The sequence below is a fragment of the Coregonus lavaretus genome (assembly GCF_964263955.1).
Source record: "Coregonus lavaretus genome assembly, chromosome: 4".
In the NCBI taxonomy this organism is placed as follows: Eukaryota; Metazoa; Chordata; class Actinopteri; order Salmoniformes; family Salmonidae; genus Coregonus; species Coregonus lavaretus.
In genome coordinates, this window is record NC_139991.1 from 26,241,233 (window position 1) to 26,264,393 (window position 23,161).

At 40.8% G+C, this 23,161-nt stretch overlaps 3 protein-coding genes across 4 annotated transcripts; 1 reads left to right on the forward strand and 2 right to left on the reverse strand.

The window, feature by feature from the left end:
- Nucleotides 1-3,789: 3,789 nt before the first annotated feature.
- Nucleotides 3,790-7,810, forward strand: LOC311127734 (vesicle-associated membrane protein 7-like; the record flags this gene model as incomplete). Its single annotated transcript, XM_084159602.1, has 6 exons — nucleotides 3,790-3,867; nucleotides 4,031-4,101; nucleotides 4,182-4,278; nucleotides 4,701-4,802; nucleotides 5,980-6,141; nucleotides 6,340-7,810. The coding sequence occupies 6 exons, from the start codon at nucleotides 3,790-3,792 to the stop codon at nucleotides 6,481-6,483; spliced, it is 654 nt and encodes a 217-aa protein (XP_084015728.1). The 3' UTR covers nucleotides 6,484-7,810.
- Nucleotides 7,811-12,901: 5,091 nt separating this feature from the next.
- LOC311127768 (heterogeneous nuclear ribonucleoprotein D0-like) lies at nucleotides 12,902-16,319 on the reverse strand. The gene is made up of 6 exons (XM_084159642.1): nucleotides 15,916-16,319; nucleotides 14,688-14,856; nucleotides 14,414-14,575; nucleotides 14,069-14,200; nucleotides 13,743-13,842; nucleotides 12,902-13,577 (listed from the first exon to the last, which is right to left on the reverse strand). The coding sequence occupies exons 1-6, from the start codon at nucleotides 16,077-16,079 to the stop codon at nucleotides 13,393-13,395; spliced, it is 912 nt and encodes a 303-aa protein (XP_084015768.1). The 5' UTR covers nucleotides 16,080-16,319; the 3' UTR covers nucleotides 12,902-13,392.
- Nucleotides 16,320-16,772: 453 nt separating this feature from the next.
- On the reverse strand, nucleotides 16,773-21,759 carry LOC311127168 (heterogeneous nuclear ribonucleoprotein D-like). Of its 2 annotated transcripts, XR_014613100.1 has the most exons (9): nucleotides 21,493-21,759; nucleotides 20,727-20,895; nucleotides 20,388-20,549; nucleotides 20,003-20,134; nucleotides 19,702-19,813; nucleotides 19,291-19,452; nucleotides 18,389-18,495; nucleotides 17,864-17,967; nucleotides 16,773-17,126 (listed from the first exon to the last, which is right to left on the reverse strand). XR_014613100.1 is itself a non-coding variant. In XM_084158945.1 (8 exons), the coding sequence occupies exons 1-7, from the start codon at nucleotides 21,579-21,581 to the stop codon at nucleotides 18,425-18,427; spliced, it is 897 nt and encodes a 298-aa protein (XP_084015071.1). In that variant the 5' UTR covers nucleotides 21,582-21,759; the 3' UTR covers nucleotides 16,773-17,126; nucleotides 18,389-18,424. The 2 variants fall into 2 exon arrangements, 1 of the variants encoding a protein (XP_084015071.1); XM_084158945.1 differs by lacking the exon at nucleotides 17,864-17,967.
- Between the last annotated feature and the right edge of the window lie 1,402 nt (nucleotides 21,760-23,161).

Below are 23,161 nucleotides of genomic sequence, written 5' to 3' on the forward strand. Positions count from 1 at the left end.
ATGGATTTAATGGTGCTCCGTGGGATGTTCAAAGATTCTGATATTTTTTTATAACCCATCCCTGATCTGTACTTCTCTACAACTTTGTCCCTGACCTGTTTGGAGAGCTCTTTGGTCTTCATGGTGCCGCTTGCTTGGTGGTGCCCCTTGCTTAGTGGTGCCCCTTGCTTAGTGGTGTTGCAGACTCTGGGGCCTTTCAGAACAGGTGTATATATACTGAGATCATGTGACAGATCATGTGACACTTAAAAGTCCACCTGTGTGCAATCTAACTAATTATGTGACTTCTGAAGGTAATTGGTTGCACCAGATCTTATTTAGGGGCTTCATAGCAAAGGGGGTGAATACATATGCACGCACCACTTTTCCGTTATTTATTTTTTCTAATATTTTGAAACAAGTAATTTTTTTCAATCCACTTCACCAATTTTGACTATTTTGTGTATGTCCATTACATGAAATCCAAATAAAAATCAATTTAAATTACAGGTTGTAATGCAACAAAATAGGAAAAACGCCAAGGGGGATGAATACTTTTGCAAGGCACTGTATATAGAGAGTTATGTTGCACAGCCTTTGGTTTTTCATAAAATGATTGCACTTTTTTTTATATCTATATTTATACAAAGTCACTTAAAATTCAATAGCTCCTTGACCATATGACCTAGACACCTCAAACCAATGTTGACAGGGTTGACGCATACATCACACAGACTTTGGTTTGTTGAAGATTTTCTTTCCTTTTTTTTTTCTTCATTTATTAGTTAAATGTGTGACTTAGAACTTCAATAGCTCCTTGATCACATGACCTAGGCACCTCAAACCAACTTTGTATTGTTCAAATGGGAGGACACACATTGCACAGCCTTTGGTTTTCCCAAAAACCACTTACACGATCTTATAGAAATATTTGAAAGTATATAATTTCAATTGCTCTTCAACCACATTACTTAGCAACCTCATTTCAACTCATAGAGAGTTATGTTGCGCAGTCTGTGTTTTTTTAATAAAATGATTTCAACTTTTTTTTTAAATATATTTATATGAAATCACTTAAAATTCAATATCTCCTTGACCATGTGACCTAGACACCTCAAACAAACGTTGGAATGTTCACAGGATAGGGACATACAGTGCATTTGGAAAGTATTCAGACCCCTTCACCTTTTACACATTTTGTTACGTTACAGCCTTATTCTAAAATTGATTTTATTTTTTATCCACACAATACCCAATAATGACCAAGCGAAAACTGGTTTTTAGAAATGTTTGCAAATGTATTAAAAATTAAAAACAGAAATACCTTATTGACATAAGTATTCAGACCCTTTGCTATGAGACTCTAAATTGAGCTCAGGTGCATCCTGTTTCCATTGATCATCCTTGAGATGTTTCTACAACTTAATTGGACTCCACCTGTGGTAAATTCAATTGATTGGACATGATTTGGAAAGGCACACACCTGTCTATATAAGGTCCCACAGTTGACAGTGCATGTCAGAGCAAATGTTGACCTGTTTAAAGGTCTTGCTCACATCGGCTACGGAGTGTGATCACACAATCGTCCGGAACATGACTTAATTCTATCTGTGGCCAATGACCTTGAGCCTTCTTGGATGGGCACTTCTAATGTAACTCTATGGCAGCACCCAAGGGACTTCAATTTTCGAGCTCTCCCCATAGATTTTGCAGTGACGTAATGTGTCCCCATGAGTGACAGAACACTGAGCCAATCACGGTGCAACTAGAGAACATTGCCAACCCCGTCACTCCATATTTTCCACTGGCTGCCCCACCACCACAGAAAGCACTGAGCTAGGCTGAAACACCTGTATTTTGGAGCTGCCCTACTCAAGAAAGCAAAAAAGAGACCATGTTTGTATGCGGCTTTATTAACTCAATTATTTATTTTTTTTTCATTGTTTGCAAACTGATGTGACAGGTATTAATGCCCAAATAACATGAAAAAAAAAAATATATATATATTTAGCTAAACAGGTGGGGCTCAAAACAGGTGGGGCTCTGTTTTGTCGTCAACCCTGTTACTTTATTTGGCACTATAGTCTTTTTTTTTTATTTAACCTCTGGGGAAAACTAGTTTTTTATTAAGTTGAACAGTGCTCTATATGACAGAATATAAAAACATTTTTTCTCCAAGTTACACTACTCAAAAGGCACCTAATGAGTGGAATGACCCAGTTACACGTCTTATAGTCAAACCCTGGAGAAAAAAAGGTTATATCTAGAACCTAAAAGGGTTATTTGGCTGTCCCCATAGGAGAACCCTTTGGAGAAACCTTTTTGGATCCAGGTAGAACCCTTTTGGGTTCCATGTAGAACCCTTTTCTGGAACCCTTTTTTCTAGGAGTGTACATCTTATAGTCAAACCCTGTAGGAGACAGTGCACGTCTCATAGTAAGAAACAGTACGTTACACATCTTATACTCAAACCCTGGAGAGACAGACAGAACACACCTTATAATAGGAGACATTTACACGTCAGTGTTGGAGACAGTAGTCAAATAGAGGCAGACAGTTACATGTCTTATAGTCAAACCTTGTATGTGGTAGTTAACAGTTACACGTCTTGTAGTCGAACCCTGGAGAGAGACAGTACACGCCTTTTCGGTCAAACCATGTTCTAAATCAAACCATGTAGTATATGGAGACAGTGGTCAAATAGAGACAGACAGTGAAACAGTTTCCTTTAATAGTCAAACCTCAGAGGAAACAGTTAACGTTTCGTCTTATTGTCCAACCCTGGAAGACAGAGCAGCCTTACATTACTGTCATTTTCACTTACGCATTCACCTCATGATGTAGGCTATCAGCAGAAACCAATTTACTGTATTTTCAAATTAAATTGTGAACCGATGTTGTCTTGCAACGATGTACCATTGCTAAATGCATAAACAGTCTGGTACCCTGGCTGAGGCTACATCTGCTCTGTGAGTAACTGTACCTCCTTAACGGTGTTCCTGACCATCTCCACGAGATCCACTACAGCCTTGGAGGTGACCTCTCCTCACAGCATAATAATGTAAATGTAAATGTAAATAATCAAACCCCTCTTCATAACAGTTTATAGTGCACAAATAGTTCAGTAATGTTGAGGTGTTTTCACACTGGACCTATTGCCGCTGGGATTCATCTTCAGTTGGTCGGTTAAACAAGTGCTACAATCAAAAGCTTGAGTTGAATTTGAGGTTAGAACGGAAACAGTTGCCAAACATACTATCGATTAATGATTATTACATTCAAACATCTACAGTAGGCGACCGTTTCAAGTTCACTGCATAGCCCCGACTACTGGCCATTATATGATGTGCATGCATCCAGCTGTTGATCAACTTGATGAAGATTGTGTCTTCGAATCTTGAGTAAAATGTCTCGAGACATTCTAACGACCCCTGGAAACGGAACGGTCTAGCCATTTTGCTAGCTAACTGTAGGTTACCATTTCTGTTTTAAACTAGCTATATTTTAAAAATAGGTTTTTGAATCCAACATAGGCCTAACTAGATGTTATTCAATAAATTGTTACAACGTAACAGTGACAAGCACACAGGCTACAAGGTAGGGTCATCAGATGGACAAAGATAACCGTAGCAACAAAGTGAAATATGACGTATGCAAAATATATGAGTTTAGCATATCAACTTTATCATCTCATCAATTCATTGGTGAGTAACCAAGCAATAATTCCTCTCGACAAATGACAGATTTACCTACAAGAAGAACACTGCAGCACAGATTAGTCTTTTGACTTTTTGTAACCAACCAAAGACCATGCCAATAGTGTACTGCTGTGTAGCAAGAAGCAACATCATCCTTGCTGATCTTGCTCTCAGAGGTGGAAGGTTTCAGGTAGGCTAGTGTGTGTGTGTCAGTGTGTGTGTCAGCGTGTGTGTGTCAGTGTGTGTCAGTATGTGTGTGTGTGTAAGAGAGCGAGAGAGGGGAGGGGAGGGGAGGGGAGGGGGGGGGGGGGGGGGGGGTTATTCCTAACACAACTGTAGATGCATTGTTGTAGGAGGCAGCATTGAGTTTTCTGAGACCTTTTCCGTTTGGAGCTCTGTATCGAAGGACCATACCATTGGATGGGTGAGATAACTATTACTACACTACATAATTGCAAGTGTGATTCCATGTGCTGGCCATAATGTGTTTGTTTTAACAATCAGGTTCAGATACCACATCCTGTCAGAGGATGGAATGTCCTATGTCTGTGTCACAGAGCTCAGCTATGAGTCCAGGAGGGCCCATGAATTCCTTAACCAGGTCAATTTACATGTACAATCTTATACTGTACTGGCTTACATAACGAGTTACAATGACAGATTCCACCACAAGACATGGGGTACTGGTACTGTTTAATGGCCAAAGAAAGGGGAACATTTCATGTGAAATTGTTTATTTTCTTCAAGTTATACATTCTTTACAGAAGTTATTAAGTTATACAATGAATTCTAAACAATCCTGTGATACCTAAACAGTAACACTTAAGCATGTCAAAACAATTAGATTCAATCTGTCTCTTTAAAATAACAAGAGCGGAGCTTATTTCCATAAATAAAGTGTATGCTCTGCTCTTCCTGGTACTAGCCTCATGTTTTGAACAGAAAGCTCTGAACAACATGACCAGCCATGGAAATCAGGTTTAGCTTATGTAGCAAGCGACTTCACTTTTTATTGCCTTCCAGATCTGCAGTTTCTTTGCTAACAGCCCCCTGATAAAGAAAGCGGCCTTTGCCCAGCCATATGAATTCAGCTCTGACCTGCATCAGGTGCTTGGACAGCTGATGGTATGTCCTAAAGACACATATAATTAGAATTAGTAGAATGAGAATTCCTAATCAGAACAACATTACATCAATTCTTATCATCACTTTATCTCTCAGTCAGATTTCCTGTTTCTATCTGAGCTGCTCTACATGCAATATTGGGGTGTGCTATAGAAATATATAACGTTATGAAGATCTTCATGGGGTGGGTTTAAGAGCAATGTATTTTCTACTAATCCTAGTTCTATGTAAAGGGAAGAGTGACTAATGCTGTGTCAATGGTAGAGCTACAGTGCAGCAGCAGTAGTTAATGTGTAACTACAGGGAGGGGCGGCGCTGTGTGGAACCTGTGTCTCAACCTACAGCTGCTTGAAGCAGACTTTACCGGTCTCTACTTTATTTACCAAGCTTGTAGTCAGTCTGGATAATATGTCTTTGTGAAATATTTACCCTCTGAAGTGGTTGTGGATATATATTAATTTTGTAATACTATTCTGACATGGTAAGTATTTTTACATTTGTCAAGTGGCGGTTGTGAGGCAGTAATATGCCTTGAGGTCACACTAATGATCTGAAATGTTAGCACTATGGGGAGCAGAGCAATAGTAGTTAAAGACTCAGAGACTAGGAACAACAGACTGTGAATACAATTATTTACATGTGACTTGCATGTGTAAGTAAATGTCTGAGTCCAGTGATCTCTTAACATTGCAATAACCTTTTGGACTAAACAAATCGGTGACCTAGCTGTGAGGAGGACTTTCTTGTCAGGAGAGTGTCAATAAAGGAATGGCTGAGGTTGAGCGATAAAGCAACATTTGCTTGGCCTGCTTTCAGATACAGTATGTTCATATGATATGTCCTGGAATGTCATGGAATTGCATTCTGCCCCATCATGTATTGGCTCCTATATTTCACACATTTTGTTTAAGTTAATTGATATTGATGAGTCCTCTTAACATTGCTACTGTTATCATTGCTAAGTCAGATGCAAATTTCCACACTGTGAACAAATACAGGTTTTCCATTCCCTCCTGTCTGTGTGATGATCTGTGGTGAAATGGGTCATATTTTTTTATCATACCGTAATGATATGTGTCATGTTATTCTGAAGACAGAATGTATACACAGTATGCCATACCTAATATGTTGATGTTATTCAGAGAAGATTCTCTCCCCTTCCTCTTCCTCTCTGTAGGCTGACTACAGTTCTCAACAGCCAGCCTCCTCTAAGCTGGACTCTGTGCAGGGCCAAGTCAACGAAGTCAAAGTTATACTCAAAGACAACATTGACAAAGTGCTGGAGAGGGGAGAGAGATTAGATGACTTGGTTGACAAGACACATGACCTACAAGCAACCGTAAGTATTATAAAAAAAATACAATTGTGTTTTTACATTTTTTATCCTGGCAAGGTGATAAGGAAGTGGGGTTCCTGTAGTCTAGAGAACAGCTTTAACCAGCCAAGCTGCATTTGGTTTCCTGTCTGTTTCTGCTTTAGCTTGCTTGAAACACAATTATATTCGACTTAACCTTCCATAATTTCCTCCCATTTCCAGGCAGATTCCTTTCAGAGGACATCCACACGGGTAGCTCGGAAGTACTGGTGGAAGAACGCCAAGATGATGATCATCATTGGAGTGATAGTGCTGATCATCCTCATCCTCATCATCCTGTTTGCTACAGGTGTCATCCCCAGTTAAATCATCTCACAGACTCCTACAGTACTACATTATCACTAAGAGGAAAAGGATGAACCACAATTACGAAGTCATATTTTGAATTTGATGAAACTGAGGTTTAATTTGAGTCTTCTCCAAGGTGGATTCAAGGTGGATTGTGTATAGTAACGTGACAAAATAACATTTCACATTATGACTTCTGTAAATAAGCATCCTGGAATTTGTTTGATTGTTTTTGGATTATATGGATCTGTTCATTTGATATTTAATAAGATAAATTTCATAATGTTTGTAGATACATTTATATAAAAAAATACATAATATAGAACATTTCTCACCACTAATGTTACAGTTTAGGGGCCTCATCCCACAGTATAAAGGTGCATTGAATTCCTTAAACTGGATGATTTTCATATTTGTGCTTAATGGTGGCCACCTCTGGCAGCCATAATAGTTCACTACAATAGTTCACTCCATTACCGTGTACAGTTACACTCCACTAGCAATGTTACACTCACTGGCCAGTTTATTAGGTACACCCATCTCGTACCGGGTCTGACCCCACGTTGCCTCCAGAACAGCCTGAATTCTTTGGGAAGTGGATTCTACAAGGTGTCAGAAACGTTTGTTGCTCAATTGGTATCAAGGGACCGAACATGTGCCAGAAAAACATTCCTCACAACAGTACACCACCGCCACCAGCCTGTACCATTGACACCAGTTAGGATGGGTCCATGGACTCATGCTGCTTACACCAAATCCTGACTCTGACATCAGCATGACACAACAGGAACCAGGAATTGTTGGAGCAGACAATGTTTTTCCACTCAATTGTCCAGTGTTGGTGATTGTGTGCCCACTGGAACCCGGTGTGGTGCAATAGCCCATCCGTGACAAGGATCGACAAGTTTTGCGTTCCGAGATTACGTTCTTCACACCACTGTTCTGCGTCATTATTTGTTTGTGGCCAGCCTGTTAGCTTGCACGATTCTTGCCATCTTCCTTTTTCCTCTCTCATCAACAAGCTGTTTTCACCCACAGGACTGCCGCTGACTGGATGTTTTTTATTTGTTGCACCACTCTCAGTAAACCCTAGACACTGAATCCGGATCCGCGCCTGGCACCGACGATCGTACCACACTCAAAGTCGCTTAGGTCACTCGTTTAGCCCATTCTAACGTTCAATCGAACAGTAAACGAATGCCTCGATGAGTGTCTGCCTGCTTTATATAGCAAGCTACGACCACGTATCCATTGTCATGAACGGGTGGTGTACCTAATAAACTGGCCGGTGAGTGCACTGTCCAAGGGTAAAGCATAATGTACCAAACAATTCACACTACTTCCTAATAAAAAATTTAAATCGTTCAAATTCAATTCCAGATAAATGTTTTTTATTTTTTTCTGATACATTTCTGAATATTCTAGAATCCTGTATACATATAACCATGTCAAATATATATTAACAAAATGTTTACTTGTGATAACTACGATAAAGTATAGAGATTTCTTTAAGGGCCTCATTGTACTCTTGACTGCAATATAAATAATTAGTTTTCTGGCCCTGACCAAACCAATTTTATTTATCCAAGACAAATTTCCCCCTCGGGGCCAATTAAGTATATCCTAATTCAATTTGGGTTACAATAATGGTCATTTAGGACATAACAAAAAGCAACATAGAATATAATAGGGATATCACTGACCATAAGTGACTAATCAACTCTTAAATATAATTCTGTATATGTGTTTCACACAGTGTAAATCAACACAAGATGAATAGGAAACTTTTAAAAGCTTTGCAAGAAGAAACAACGAAATACAAAGCTGAAAATAAATTCAATATACGTAGATCAACTGACTGTCCTGTCTCAATCCATCCATAATACAGGAAATTCGTGACTGAAACCTGTCACCTCGCCTGCCAATGCTCCAATCTTCCATCGCCCCGTAGCCTGAAAAATACCAATAAGTCAAACTGTTAATGATGAAGGTTACTGCACACTAGTAGGGCTACAACTAAATGTCCCATGTCTTTACCATGTCCATTAAGAAAACACAATGAAATAGATAACAATACTTTTTACAATTAAGAATTTAAAAAACAAGTTAGTCCATGTGGTCCTCTGTAGCTCAGCTGGTAGAGCACGGCGCTTGTAACGCCAAGGTAGTGGGTTCGATCCCCGGGACCACCCAAACACAAAAATGTATGCACGCATGACTGTAAGTCGCTTTGGATAAAAGCGTCTGCTAAATGGCATATTATTATTATAAGCTAGAAATCCTGAAGTGTGACATTGTAGAGGTCAAAGCCCAAATTCAAAACCAATAGGTGAAGCCTTCAATTGGTCAAAAAGATACACATAAAAAAAACATTACATGCAAATTACCAGGAAATGTAGAGATATACTATATGTATAAAAGTATGTGGACACCCCTTCAAATTAGTGGATTCGGTTATTTCAGCCACACCCGTTGCTGACAGGTGTATAAAATCGAGCACCATGCAATCTCCATAGCCAAACATTGGCAGTAGAATGGCCTTACTGAAGAGCTCAGTGACTTTCAACGTGGTACCGTCATAGGATGCCACCTTTCCAACAAGTCAATTTGTCAAATTTCGACCCTGCTAGAGCTGCCCCGGTCAACTGTAAGTGCTGTTATTGTGAAGTGGAAACGTTTAGGAGCAACAATGGCTCAGCCGCGAAGTGGTAGGCCACACAAGCTCACAGAACAGGACCACCGAGTGCTGAAGCGCGTAGTGCGCAAAAATCATCTGTCCTTGGTTGCAACACTCACTACAGAGTTCCAAACTGCCTCTGGAAGCAACGTCAGCACAATAACTGTTTGTCAGGAGCTTCATGAAATGGGTTTCCATGGCCGAGAAGGCGCACACAAGCCTAAGATCACCATGCGCAATGCCAAGCGTCGGCTGGAGTGGTGGAAAGCTGAACGCTATTGGAATCTGGAGCAGTGGATACGCGTTCTCTGGAGTGATGAATCACGCTTCACCATCTGGCAGACTGACGGACGAATCTGGGTTTGGCAGATGCCAGGAGAACGCTACCTGCCCGAATGCATAGTGCCAACTGTAAAGTTTGGTGTAGTAGGAATAATGGTCTGGGGCTGTTTTTCATGGTTCTACCTAGGCCCCTTAGTTCTAATGAAGGGAAATCTTAACGCTACAACATACAATTACATTCTAGACGATTCTGTGCTTCCAACTTTGTGGCAACAGTTTGGGGAAGGCCCATGACAATGCCCCCGTGCACAAAGCGAGATCCATACAGAAATGGTTTGTCGAGATCGGTATGGAAGATCTTGACTGGCCTGCACAGAGCCCTGACCTCAACCCCATCGAACACCTTTGGGATGAATTGGAATGCCGACTGCGAGCCAGGCCTAATTGCACAACATCAGTGCCAGACTTCACTAATGCTCTTGTGGCTGAATGGAAGCAAGTCCCCACAGCAATGTTTAATTTTTTATATTTATTTCACCAGGTAAGCCAGTTAAGAACAAGTTCTCATTTACAACTGCGACCTGGCCAATATAAAGCAAAGCAGTGCAATAAAAACAACAACACAGAGTTACATATGGGGTAAAACAAAACATAAAGTCAAAAATACAACACAAAATAGAAAATATATATACAGTGTGTGCAAATGTAGCAAGTTATGGAGGTAAGGCAATAAATAGGCCATAGTGCAAAATAATTACAATTAGTATTAACACTGGAATGATAGATGTGCAAGAGATGATGTGCAAATAGAGATACTGGGGTGCAAATGAGCAAAATAAATAACAATATGGGGATGAGGTAGTTGGGTGGGCTAATTTCAGATGGGCTGTGTACAGGTGCAGTGATCGGTAAGATGCTCTGACAACTGATGCTTAAAGTTAGTGAGGGAGTTAAGAGTCTCCAGCTTCAGAGATTTTTGCAGTTCGTTCCAGTCATTGGCAGCAGAGAACTGGAAGGAATGGCAGCCAAAGGAGGTGTTGGCTTTGGGGATGACCAGTGAGATATACCTGCTGGAGCGCATACTACGGGTGGGTGTTGCTATGGTGACCAATGAGCTAAGATAAGGCGGGGAATTGCCTAGCAGTGATTTATAGATGGCCTGGAGCCAGTGGGTTTGGCGACGAATATGTAGTGAGGACCAGCCAACAAGAGCATACAGGTCACAGTGGTGGGTAGTATATGGGGCTTTGGTGACAAAACGGATGGCACTGTGATAGACTACATCCAATTTGCTGAGTAGAGTGTTGGAGGCTATTTTGTAAATGACATCGCCGAAGTCAAGGATCGGTAGGATAGTCAGTTTTACGAGGACATGTTTGGCAGCATGAGTGAAGGAGGCTTTGTTGCAAAATAGGAAGCCGATTCTGGATTTAACTTTGGATTGGAGATGCTTAATATGAGTCTGGAAGGAGAGTTTACAGTCTAACCAGACACCTAGGTATATTCTAAGTCAGACCTGCCGAGAGTAGTGATTCTAGTCGGGCGGGCGGGTGCAAGCAGCGTTCGATTGAAGAGCATGCATTTAGTTTTACTAGTGTTTAAGAGCAGTTGGAGGCTACGGAAGGAGTGTTGTATGGCGTTGAAGCTCGTTTGGAGGTTTGTTAACACAGTGTCCAATGAAGGGCCAGATGTATACAAAATGGTGTCGTCTACGTAGAGGTGGATCCGAGCGTCACCAGCAGCAAGAGCGACATCATTGATATACACAGAGAATAGAGTCAGCCCGAGAATTGAACCCTGTGGCACCCCCATAGAGACTGCCAGAGGTCCAGACAACAGGCCCTCCGATTTGACACATTGAACTCTATCTGAGAAGTAGTTGGTGAACCAGGCGAGGCAGTCATTTGAGAAACCAAGGCTATTTAGTCTGCCAATAAGAATGCAGTGGTTGACAGAGTCGAAAGCCTTGGCCAGGTCGATGAAGACGGCTGCACAGTACTGTCTATTATCGATCGTGGTTAGCAATGTTCCAACATCTAGTGGAAAGCCTTCCCAGAAGAGTGGAGGCTGTTATAGCAGCAAAAGGGGGACCAACTCCATATTGATGTCCATGATTTTAGAATGAGATGTTCGACGAGAAGGTGTCCACATACTTTTGGTAATGTAGTGTACTTTGATACTTCCTCAAAAGGTTAAAAAGAGAATTTTGTTAGAGGAATTAACAACGTTTAAAGGAGAAGCTTTCCCACCGCTGTCAGTAACACAAGCAAACAACTACAAAAGTAACGCACTTCTCCAACGTAGTGGGATCACCAAACCAGGTTTTAGCTCATGAACTACTGGCTATTACTGCTACAAGAGCTAAATAAAGAAAAGCAAGAATTAGAGGTATGATTAGGGATGATGCATATATTGAAAGACACTGGAAAGTCCAGGGAAAGCTGTGTCCTTTGAAAAGTAAATAGTTATTTTCTCAGTATCATGTTGTATTTTACCATTACTTGACGGGGGAGTAAAGGGCCTGTAAAAAATTGCATTAAAATGACATAAGTTGTATTTCAGTTTTACATTACAAAAAAAAAATCAAAAATCAAAATCAAGAAGAGGACAAAGCAGGACATTTTGTCCCACTTAGTTTTTGTTCACAATGTTGAGACAGGATGTTGGAAGACCATTCCAAATGGCAGCATTCGAGAGTGTACGCCTCCCGTACCTGGTCCGCATTGAGCGGGCCAGAGAGTACCGGGGAGGTCAGCTCATGGCCTGCAAGGAAGCTCCGCTGGCAGGTACAAACAAGGTATATGTCAGAGTTAGGAGACAACATTCTTATTTTCTCTCGCTTTCACTCTCTTTTTCCTTGTAAATCCGTAACTCTTGGTATCCATTTTACTGTTGTAGTACTTTACCCGTTAACTTTACACATACAAAATAGCTTATAAGAGGCAGCAAAAGGCCGGGTGTTAAAATAATTCAAAGACTGTAGCCTCTATGTTACCACTACTGTAAAGCACTTCAGGTGCTGTGAAAAACTATAAAGAGAAAAACATTATGCAGGTATATCATTATTATACAGAGAGGTAGATACATTGTACTTGACTTAGGTGACTTAGAAACAAACCTGTCTATGTCTGTGGAACGACTGTCACATCAATATGGCTTGTAATTGTTTTGGTGACCACCTCGTATGGGGGACTTCCCATAACCACCCTGCTGGTCTGCTGATCAGACACAAACACACAGAAAAAAAACAATTACTTTGGTATACGATAGTTATAACTCTTAGATAAGATGGTTTGAAGATAGTAGTACATCTTCAAAATCAATGATTTTCCATGTACGTCGCTTTGGATAAAAGTGTCTGCTAAATGGCATATTATTATTATTAAATATTTCATTTGTTGTGTTGAATATTTAGTAATTTAGGAAACGGAAAACAATCAATAAAGGCAATAAGTTTTTAACAATATTGTTGGTTTTAATGGTTTTAATGTCATTATTTTTATATTTATGTACAGCACGTAGGAATTTCAGTCAAATACAAAAATATAAGCCATACAATAACTGAATACAAAACAAAACAAATTATACACATATACACATTATTTACATGCATTTTTACAAGGAGCACGCCTAAGTTGAAAAATGTAGGAGCACACAAAGAAATTTAGGAGCACAATAAAAAATATTTGAGGTAACAAGCCATTTTCTTTGTAGTAATGGTGCCAGCATGACGGTCATGAATCTGCGCTCAGTGTATTCTCCATGGCATTCAGGGGCTGCGGTACAGTGAAGTAATCACTGCAACAATTATCATCTGGGTGTGTTTTTTCTAGGCGCACGGGTGCTCCTAAATTTAAATTCCAGGTCGCACAGCAAAATGTTTAGGAGCATATGCGAGTAATATGGTCGTACTGTAGAGCCATAGTGAATGTACATTGTTTCGTTAAAGTGTGCTTTCATCAAAAAGATTACATACTGCTGTAGTCACCATATCCACCGTAATAGTTGTTGTAACCAAAGTTGTCATAGCCACCGTAGTATCCATAGCCTTGGTTGTTGTAGCCATAATTGCCGTAGTTATTGCTGTAGTTGTTTCCGTAACCTTGGTTCCAGTAGTTGGCATAACCCTGGTTCCAACTATTCTGATTGGGTCCTAAAATACACCAGATTGCCCATTTGGTATTATTTAATTGACCACAAAAACATGATTGAACAATTAACAACATCATACATATTATTACTCAAACGTAATACAGTACTACTTACTATATGAAAAATATTGGTACAGGAAATTACAATTTCTATCCAGCAAACTTACCCCCTCTGCCTCGAGGCCTGGAGGAGTATCCCCCTCTGCCTCCTCCTCCCCAGTGCTGCTGCTGGTACTGCTCCTTGGACATGGCCACCTTTATCTCACACTGAAGACAGGAACAAAGAATGGCCATAACCATGCTTTAAAGCTGCAACTCTGACTGACATAACATTGCAGTGCATTCTAATTAATGACACTAATGAAATAGATCACCAACTGGTCCTGGCAAGGAAATGCAATCTGAAAAACATATAATGAATGCAAAGGCAAAATGTTTTTGAACTACCAAACATATTCTGTGGGAAGTATTGGCAAGGGAGGCCATGATGTACCTTGCTTAATCCTATATTGTGGTACTTTTTCTCCATGATCATCTTCACTCGCTCCTCCTCTTTGAAGGTGATGAAGCAGAAGCCTCGTCTCTTGTTGGTTTTGGTTTCCATGGGGAGCTCAATGGACTCCACCTGTTCACAGAAAGAATTCAGAAATAGAATAATCAATTATTCAACAAGGTTTTCATGTTTTGTCGACTTGCACACACAGGCTGTGAGAAAACAAACAGCTCGTTCAGATAATTACTTTGGACTGATCTGATTCAATCATTCAGAATGGCACCCAGACGGCAAACCCTCTAAAGAACATCTGACAATGTAAAATTAAAGTCTACTGTAGCCTACCTCTCCAAAGGTACCAAAGTATTCTCTGATCTTCTCCTCGGGGGTGTCTGGAGAAAGACCTCCCACAAAGACCTTCCTGATGGGCTCCTTGTTCTTCATGGCCTTGGCCTTCTTAGGGTCGATCACCTTCCCATTCAGCTTGTGGTTCTTCTGTAAGACCACCTATCAGAGACAAGCCACAGAAAAAATATATAATAAAGAAACTGATTGGGCAGAAAAGATTCACATCCCATTGCTGCCATGCCATATTCACAACATATACTATCAGGAATACCTTATCAACGCTGTCAGCTGCTTTAAACAGGACAAAGCCAAACCCCCGGGACCGGCCTGTTGTGGGGTCAAGTTTCAGGGTGCAGTCTACCACCTCCCCAAACTTGGAGAAGTAATCCTTCAAATCCATCTTTGTTGTGTCCCAGCTCAGACCACCAACAAACATTTTCCTGCATTTAAAGACAGTGCAGATACAGACATTTTAAATTCTGCATACCAATTCCCAACACAAGGATTCTGTCTGTGTTCCAATTCCCTTTCTCATCTGCTTTCCTTTCACCCATCAGTGGGAAAGAAGGAAAGGAAGAAAGGAGTTGAAGCCATTACATTAGAGAGGGAACACAGCCAAAGTCTTGGTTTAGGGTCAATGTTATCATTAGAGCTATGATTATGATAATTAGCAAGAGCATCATTGGATAATGCTGTACAGCAGCTTTTACAAGATGTAAAGGATTTTTTAAATGTGATTTATTAGGATCCGCATTAGCCGACGCCAATGGTGACAGCTAGTCTTACTGGGGTCCAACACAATGAAAAAGACATTACAGACTAAATACTTTACAATTGACATACATTTAAAAACATTAACTTGTAGTGTGTGTGTGTGTGTGTATATCTATCAGTTACACATACATGTCAGTACATACACACAAGTAGATCACATGGGGGAGCATGAGGTGTTGCTTTATTTGTTTTTTTAAAGCAGGTTTGCTGCCATGCACTCATGGCTCTGTATAATACTGTACGTTTCCCTGAATTTGTTCTGGACCTGGGGACTGTGAAAAGACCCCTGGTGGCATGTCTGGTGGGGTAAGTGTTTGTGTAAGTGCTGTGTGTAAGTGCTGTGTGTAAATTTTCAACACAATGTTTCTATTCTCGTTTATTATGTGGTGATTGATGTATCATTTCTCCATCAATGTCTCACATACACAACTCTAAATCTAGCAAGCATCATCGCCTGAGAGCTGAAGGATGTGACAGCCACAACAGTTGCACAACAACAGTGACCTGATCTACCCTAAGGTACCATCCATCCATCCTCATTTCTGAGACATTTAGCTAGCTAGGTACTGGCATTCAACAAGTTATACCTCATAGAAGTTACCCAACGATGCGAGGAAATGTCAAAATTATGAAACAAAATAGCTACTTGTCCCTTCTTCAACGCTGAGCTAACTAGCCATATCGGGAACATGAGTTATCGAACGTTTGCTAGCGGTCACAGTCACCCCTCATCCTCTTCGTTTTTGCTGGCATCAATCTTTGAGCCCTCGGATTCTCCTGCCTGATCTCCCTCTGCAGCCGTCGGTATCTGCTCCTCGCTGCTAACCTCTCCGTACTCCTTCATTTTCACCACAGTTGGATCTTCGCCGGTTTCAAGGCCCTCGGACATGTTGTTGGTGTTGCACAAATAGCTAGTTGATCAGCTGCTATCGATGTTGCGTGGTAGCGATCGTGTTGCTGTCTCGTCGGTCTGAATTGCTTTCGAATTGGAAATCGTTCAATTTTTCCCCAGGTTAGTATCTTGCTAAAGACCAGACACAAAACAAAAATTAGGCACCACGGATGACCAATCCTTCTGGTTTCGCTGACTATTACCGACTACTACGTTCTCTAGTATATTTTGCGAGAGACCGGCAGTTGACAGCTTGCTAGCCAGCTAGCTACGTAAACATAAATGGCGTCAATAATAAAATGGTGCGACTAGCAAATGTTTCTAGACCTCTATGAAAATCAAATAGCACAAATTTATGCTATGCTTTGAAACGTATTGCACTGCAGTCTTATAACAGTTTGGTTTGGATGAGAGGAGTTGTCATCCACCTGACTCAGTTAGACAGGTTCCATACACTGATGTCTAAACTATGATATCCTAGAAAAATAAGGCAGGGTTTATTCTCATGATAAACAAACTCAGTACATTAATGTTGTGTGAATCAAATTATTATTTCAAGTGTAATGATTATTGCACCTAGACTGAAGTTGTACCTACAGGCCTAATGTTCAAGTTAAAGACTAGAGCAGCAGCTATGGTTTGGTGTTATGAAATGCAGAACAGAATATCAAGTACAAAGTCAAGCACATCTCAGTTTTGTACCCTCTTTAATACCTTTATCCAAAACACTGCAGAAAAATCCAAGTTTAAAACAAAAACAGGCCAAGTTAAATCAAGGTAAAAAGAACACATTAAATCACAAAGAAACCTAGACCTACAACCTCAGCAGAGTACAAGATGAAGGGAAGAGTGGAAACAGGAACCAAAAACCGGCAACCTCGCTATTTACAAGAAGCGCTGCATGTTTTCATGACAGCTTCATCTCAGGAATTGGAGTCTGGTGTTTAAAACATGAGCTGATCTGAGGACAGGATAGGATTCATCCCCCAAAGCTGCCACCTCGGTACAAGGTCATTCTCCAGTCCTCCAGCCAGCCCAGCCCATCTGCAAACAAGGACACAACACAGTAGGTGTTACCAACTCTGGAGCTCTGTAGGACACAGTGAACCTTGCACGTCCATGTTTCACTGTTTAACGTCTGCTTGTGCTGTCAACTTTAAACTATTACGTTTGTTTCTCTCCATTCCGTTTTAAAGATCATATGTAGAACTCGCAGCTTCACCAAGGTTCTGTAGCCTGTCCTATAACAGCTCACCAGCCAGCAAAAGCTTCAGCTCCGATGAATTGGTGGGTCAATTTCACCATTAAGGAGCAAGCCCAAACGTGACCATATCTAAACTATAAGGTAAAACATTTGGTGGAAGTTTCAAGTCAGCTACACAAATAGCTCAAATATTACATTTTGAGTTTTCAGCTTTTTATGGCATCATAAAGCTGGTTTACATATGATCTTTAACACCTAAGTTTAAAAAAAAGTGTGTTTATCAAGTGAAGTTCTCTAAGGGCTATAAAGAAAAAGCAAGCATTGAATTTAAGAAAGGGGTTCATTATAGAAAAACCACTGAAGCTCCAGAACTGAAACACAAGACCACTAAAATTAAGACAATACACAAATACAAGTCAAGGTACATTTTTACACTGTTTCATATTAATATCCTGTAAAAAATCAATTTGACAAATCGTTAAAGCAAACACTTTAAAAACTGAAAGAGATTAATTTGTCCTTTTCTTATGTTTCTTTTTGTTTATCGCTGGTTACAGGAAGTGTGAAGAGACCATACCGCAGGACAGCGTTTTCTTGTGCATGCCGTGCTCTCTGCCCGCTATGTGCGACGCCCAGAGATTGTCGTGGTCAGGCGACACACGGCCTGCAATGAAGTCCCCGCTGGCAGGTACAAACAAGGTACAACATCAGAGTTAGGAAAAGAAAAGGAAAACTTAGGATAGGTCCTTACTCTGTACCCTTAGCAGTACTTTACCTGTTAACAATGCTATCAAGTCTCTTTATGTTATTTCCTTATGAACACCTGTTAAAAAGCAAGGGAAAAAAGGACAATCTACAGAAAAACACTTACGTTTATTCTGGAGAGCTTAGTAAGAAAGGCAAACCTATACACAAGCATTTTTGCAATTAAAGATCTGTAGACATGACTCTTTAGATGTATCTGTCAGAATGGGGTGGTGCATGGTAATGGTAACCACTTGCTTTCTCTCTTGATAGGTTTTAGAGAAATTGTTTAGTGTCTATTGATCTTTAAGGTTTTTTTTAGGTCAAGCCTAAGGTGACGGTGGGAGTGTGGTCTTACCAGAAGTCTAAGCAGGTCTTGTTGGATCACATCAGCTCAGTAAGGCTGGTAGTTGTTCTGGTGGGTTGTGACCTCTCGAGAGGCCTTCCCATAGCTGCTCTGCTGGCCTATGGGAAGGTCAAGGGTTAGAGGTCAGGAAGATTGAGTGTCACAGGATAACTTCACAGAAACAAAACAGTTGCAGAAGGAAATCCTATCAAGGTGTTATCAATTGAGTTCAGTTGACATGGGAGTCCAGGTGCATGTGAGTTTAAATTCACTTTCCTTTATAGGGTAAATGGCAGCAAGAAATCACAAATAATCAGTAGGATGTAGTCTGCAGTGTTTGTGTACCTAATTGTTATTTTTGCTTGTTACTGTATCAGTACTGAGATGCACAATCATGTGTCAAGATTGGGCAGCTGGTAGCATAGCGGTTTGCGCATTAGGCCAGTAACCGAAAGGTCGCGCAGGCAAGGTAAAAAATCTGTTGATACCATACTACTATGGCTGACCCTGTACATTTCACTGCACATATTTGGTGTATGTGACAATAAAAAAATTGTGTGTTTTACTCTATATACCCAGGAATTTAACTACAAGTACTCTAAGAAGTGTGTGCCATACAAATGTAATCTTATAGAACTGTACATGGGCTCAATGATCATTAATGTTGCAAGTGTTCCCTATAACATAACGAAGTGCACTGCCTGGATATGAAGGACCCCTCACAAACATGTACCAGAGCAAAGAGACCCAAGGCAGGCAGCATTACAGACATCTGTTTTATTTTTCCAGAGCTATTGAGTACATACAAGGGAGACATTTTTCCACCTGTTGTCTTAGCTATAAGTACAAGAGTTGTTGCTGGGGGCTGAAAGGCACTGCTTGTTTCGATAGTTGGCATCAATAGTGTAGCTTACCATTGTAGTCGTCGTATCCCTGTCCATAACCATAACTATTATAGTTATAGCCAGAGTAGTCATAGCCTGTGTAGCCATTGTATCCTTGGTTGTATCCGTTGCCGTAGCTACCATAGTTCTGGCCGTAGTAGCCGTTGTAACCCTCGTTGTAGTTACTCTGACCTGCAGAGACAATGGAGAGGTTCAGTGTGACTGTAGTCTGTATTGTAGTTTCAAAGACATTTGTATGTCTTCATTTTCTTTTCAATATACTGCAATGCATGCCCTGTTCTGTCATCAGCACTGTCATTGTTGCATGTGTCAAATGCCACACAACAAATTCCCTTGTGGAAGAATAAAGTTGACTGATTTTAAATGTATTCTTCTGATGTGCATTCTTCAGTGCCATAGGCTAGATGTAGCTGCACATACCTCCTCGTCCCCGGCCCCTGTATCCTCCGCCTCCTCCGTAGCCCCCCCTCTCTCCTCTGTGTTGTTGCTGCTGTCTGTACACTTCTTTGGGCTGGGCCACTTTGATTTCACACTGCAGAGAAAACACACCATGAACCAAAACACTTCTGAAAAAGTACCTACAGTCGCATGTTATTTGACTGCAAACATAATTCTTCAAAATCACTAAACTAAGTTGGTTAAATAGCATAGAAAGAATAGCTTTGCCTATCAGCGCAAGATGTGTAACAGGGTTCACTGTGAATAAGCGGATTCAAGCTACCTTTCCGCCCCCAACTTGGTGGTATCTGCACTCCAACAGCTTCTGGACAGGGATCTCCTCACAGTAGGTCACGAAACAGAACCCGCGTCGCTCATTGGTTTTGGTGTCCATGGGAAGCTCGACGCTGTCAATCTGGAAACAACACAAGAGTCTCTCTCAGTTAGCTGCTATGAAGACAGTAATCATAACGTTTGGCAAATCTCCCAGTCTTTGTACCATGTGAAGAGGATAGATTATCATACAATAATATCAGCTCTAGCTCCATTGCACCAACATTCACTCAGTGGACATACAGTTTCCTAAAAGCACGGGTCTACCATATCTAAAACCTTAAAATAAAACATGAATACATTGACAGTACAAGCATTCTCTCACTTCAACTTACATCTCCAAAAGCACCAAAGTATTCCCTGATCTCCTCCTCCGGGGTGTCTGGGCTGAGGCCTCCAACAAACACCTTCTTGGGCGGCTCCTTCCCCTTCATGGCTTTGGCCCTCTTTGGGTCGATCAGCTTCCCGTCCAGCTTGTGCTCCTTCAGCTCCAAAACCTGCACACAGGACAAAGTGTCAGTGAAACAGGGTGTGCGTGTGATTGTTCAAGAGAAGTGAGTGGATGCCATCTATGTATGTCTTCAAACCTATCTAGTTATTTCACATCTGCAGAATTAAGAAAACAATACAAGCAGAGGCATCATGCCCTGTCCTCAGTCTGTTCTAGCGCCTACCCTGTCTACACTCTCTGCGTCTTTGAAGAGGACAAAGCCGAAGCCCCGGGACCGGCCCGTCATCAGGTCTGTTTTGATGGTGCAGTCTAGAACCTCTCCAAACTTCGAAAGGTAATCCATGAGGTCCGTTTTGCTGGTGTCCCAACTGAGCCCTCCGATGAACATCTTGCTGTGAATGGAGAATTAAGGAGACTAATACAGTCGATATCAGACAGTCATATAACTACATTCTTGCTATTACTGACACTGATATTTCAGTCTAAAATAATCTTGAAGTTACCTCCCTATCAAGCTGAGTCACTAACTGAATCGAACTTCGTCACACTTCTGATTCTAGTTTCGGTGGCCACTGCGTATGCTCAGGACAGGTTTTTCTGTCAGGATTCTAAACCAGCAGTAACTTAGTGTATGAGGAAAAAAGTGGCAATAACCAACAAGCCCATGAACACTACACCAATGACAATGATAATAGAAATTAAGGCTTTTCAAAAGTTATAAATATCGCGGTGACAACTTAAGTTAGTCCAGGTAACGTCAGCCAACTTGGCCTGACATGACAGCGACGCGCTGGTTAGATAATGTCAGATAGTTAGCTAGCCATGCACGATCACAACAGGGTCTAGTTAGCTAGCAAACTTTGGCTTGTTACCACTCCAATAACGTAAACTACTTGTCTCCAGCGGGCAAAATAACAGTAGCTAGTTACGCTTAAAAGTTAGTTAGCTACTGTTGTACTTAACTAGCTAACGTTACGTTAGTCGCTTACCCGTCATCCTGCTGGTTTTTACTTGCGTTTATCTTGGAGCCCTCTGGAAACTCGTCTGTGCTGAAGTCAACTTGGCCTTCGGTTTCCATTTTTGCACTTCAGGCGGTTGTTAGCTGTAAATATAAATTTGTATTTAGGCCTGATTGCTAGCTACTATTTGGGACGAATTCAGTCGCGATTGCTATGTAAAATGGCTGACATCAAGGGCGGCCAGGGTGGCGGAGAGTGACGCAGATGATGTGGTTTGTTTGCGGGGGCTCATGCCTCATTCACATGCTAGTCGGAACTCGGACATTTCTGACTTGGTGTTTCGTTGAACGTGGCACGTGTATAACTACAACCAGTTAGCAAGTCGGAAATACAGAGTGTCCGACTAGTACATGAACGCGGCATCAGTGTGTCATCACTAGTTACCACAGCCCCAACGTCATAATTATGGCTAAACCCCGCCCATTTCTACAATTTATCTTCTTAAAATCTTATTTTAAACCTAACCTTAACCACACTGCTAACATTAGGCCTAACCCTAACCTTAAATTAAGAACAAAAAGCTATTTTTGTTTTCATTAATTTTTACGATATAGTCAATGTTTGACTTTGTGGGTGTGGTAACTAGTCACTCATGTTTAAAAAATAAAATAATAATAATAATAATAATAATAATAATAATAATGAAAGAAAATAGTGTGGGAGATTAACAAATGAGGAGATTAACAAATTAACAACAGACTTTCAGCATGCTTATAGAGAAGGTCACTCAACATATACTCCACTGACACAAATGACTGATGATTGGTTGAAAGAAATGCATAGTAAGAAGATTGTGGGAGCTGTACTTTTAGATTTCAGTGCAGCCTTTGATATTATTGACCATTTGTTGAGAAAACGTATGTGTTATGGCTTTTCAACCTCTGCCATATCGTGGATTCAGAGCTATCTATCTAATAGAACTCAGAGGGTTTTCTTTAATGGAAGCTTCTCTAATGTCAAACATGTAAAGTGGGGTGTAACACAGGGCAGCTCTTTAGGCCCTCTACTCTTTTCTATTTTTACCAATGACCTGCCACTGGCATTAAACAAAGCATGTGTGTCCATGTATGCTGATGATTCAACCATATACACATCAGCAACCCCAGCTAATGAAGTCACTGAAACCCTTAAGAAAGAGTTGCAGTCTGTTTTGGAATGGGTGGCCAGTAATAAACTGGTCCTGAACATCTCTAAAACTAAGAGCATTGTATTTGGTACAAATTATTCCCTAAGTTCTAGACCTCAGCTGAATCTGGTAATGAATGGTATGGCTGTTGAACAAGTTGAGGAGACTAAATTACTTGGTGTTACCTTAGATTGTAAACAGTCAACTCATGGTCAAAACATATAGATTCAATGGTTGTAAAGATGGGGAGAGGTCTGTCCGTAATAAAGAGATGCTCTGCTTTTTTGATACCACACCCCACAAAGCAAGTCCTGCAGGCTCTAGTTCTATCTGATCTTGATTATTGTCCAGTCATATGGTGAAGTGCTGCAAAGAAAGATCTAGTTAAGCTGCAGCTGGCACGGAGGGCACATCTTGCTCTTCATTGTAATCAGAGGGCTAATATTAATACTATGCATGCCAGTCTCTCTTGGCTAAGGGTTGAGGAAGGACTGACTGCGTCACTTCTTGTTT

What these genes read in the sequence shown, in the direction of transcription:
- LOC311127768 (XM_084159642.1), bottom strand. Translation starts at nt 16,079, where the DNA reads ATGTCCGAGGGCCTTGAAACCGGCGAAGATCCAACTGTGGTGAAAATG. An exon ending in ACTTTGGTACCTTTGGAGAG is followed by an intron (nt 14,201 to 14,413) that starts GTAGGCTACAGT and finishes TTCTGTGAACAG; the next exon opens with GTGGAGTCCATTGAGCTCCC. An exon ending in ACAATATAGGATTAAGCAAG is followed by an intron (nt 13,843 to 14,068) that starts GTACATCATGGC and finishes TCCTGTCTTCAG; the next exon opens with TGTGAGATAAAGGTGGCCAT.
- LOC311127168 (XM_084158945.1), bottom strand. Translation starts at nt 21,581, where the DNA reads ATGGAAACCGAAGGCCAAGTTGACTTCAGCACAGACGAGTTTCCAGAG. An exon ending in AAAAACCAGCAGGATGACGG is followed by an intron (nt 20,896 to 21,492) that starts GTAAGCGACTAA and finishes CTCCATTCACAG; the next exon opens with CAAGATGTTCATCGGAGGGC. An exon ending in CAGGGGCCGGGGACGAGGAG is followed by an intron (nt 19,453 to 19,701) that starts GTATGTGCAGCT and finishes TTGTCTCTGCAG; the next exon opens with GTCAGAGTAACTACAACGAG.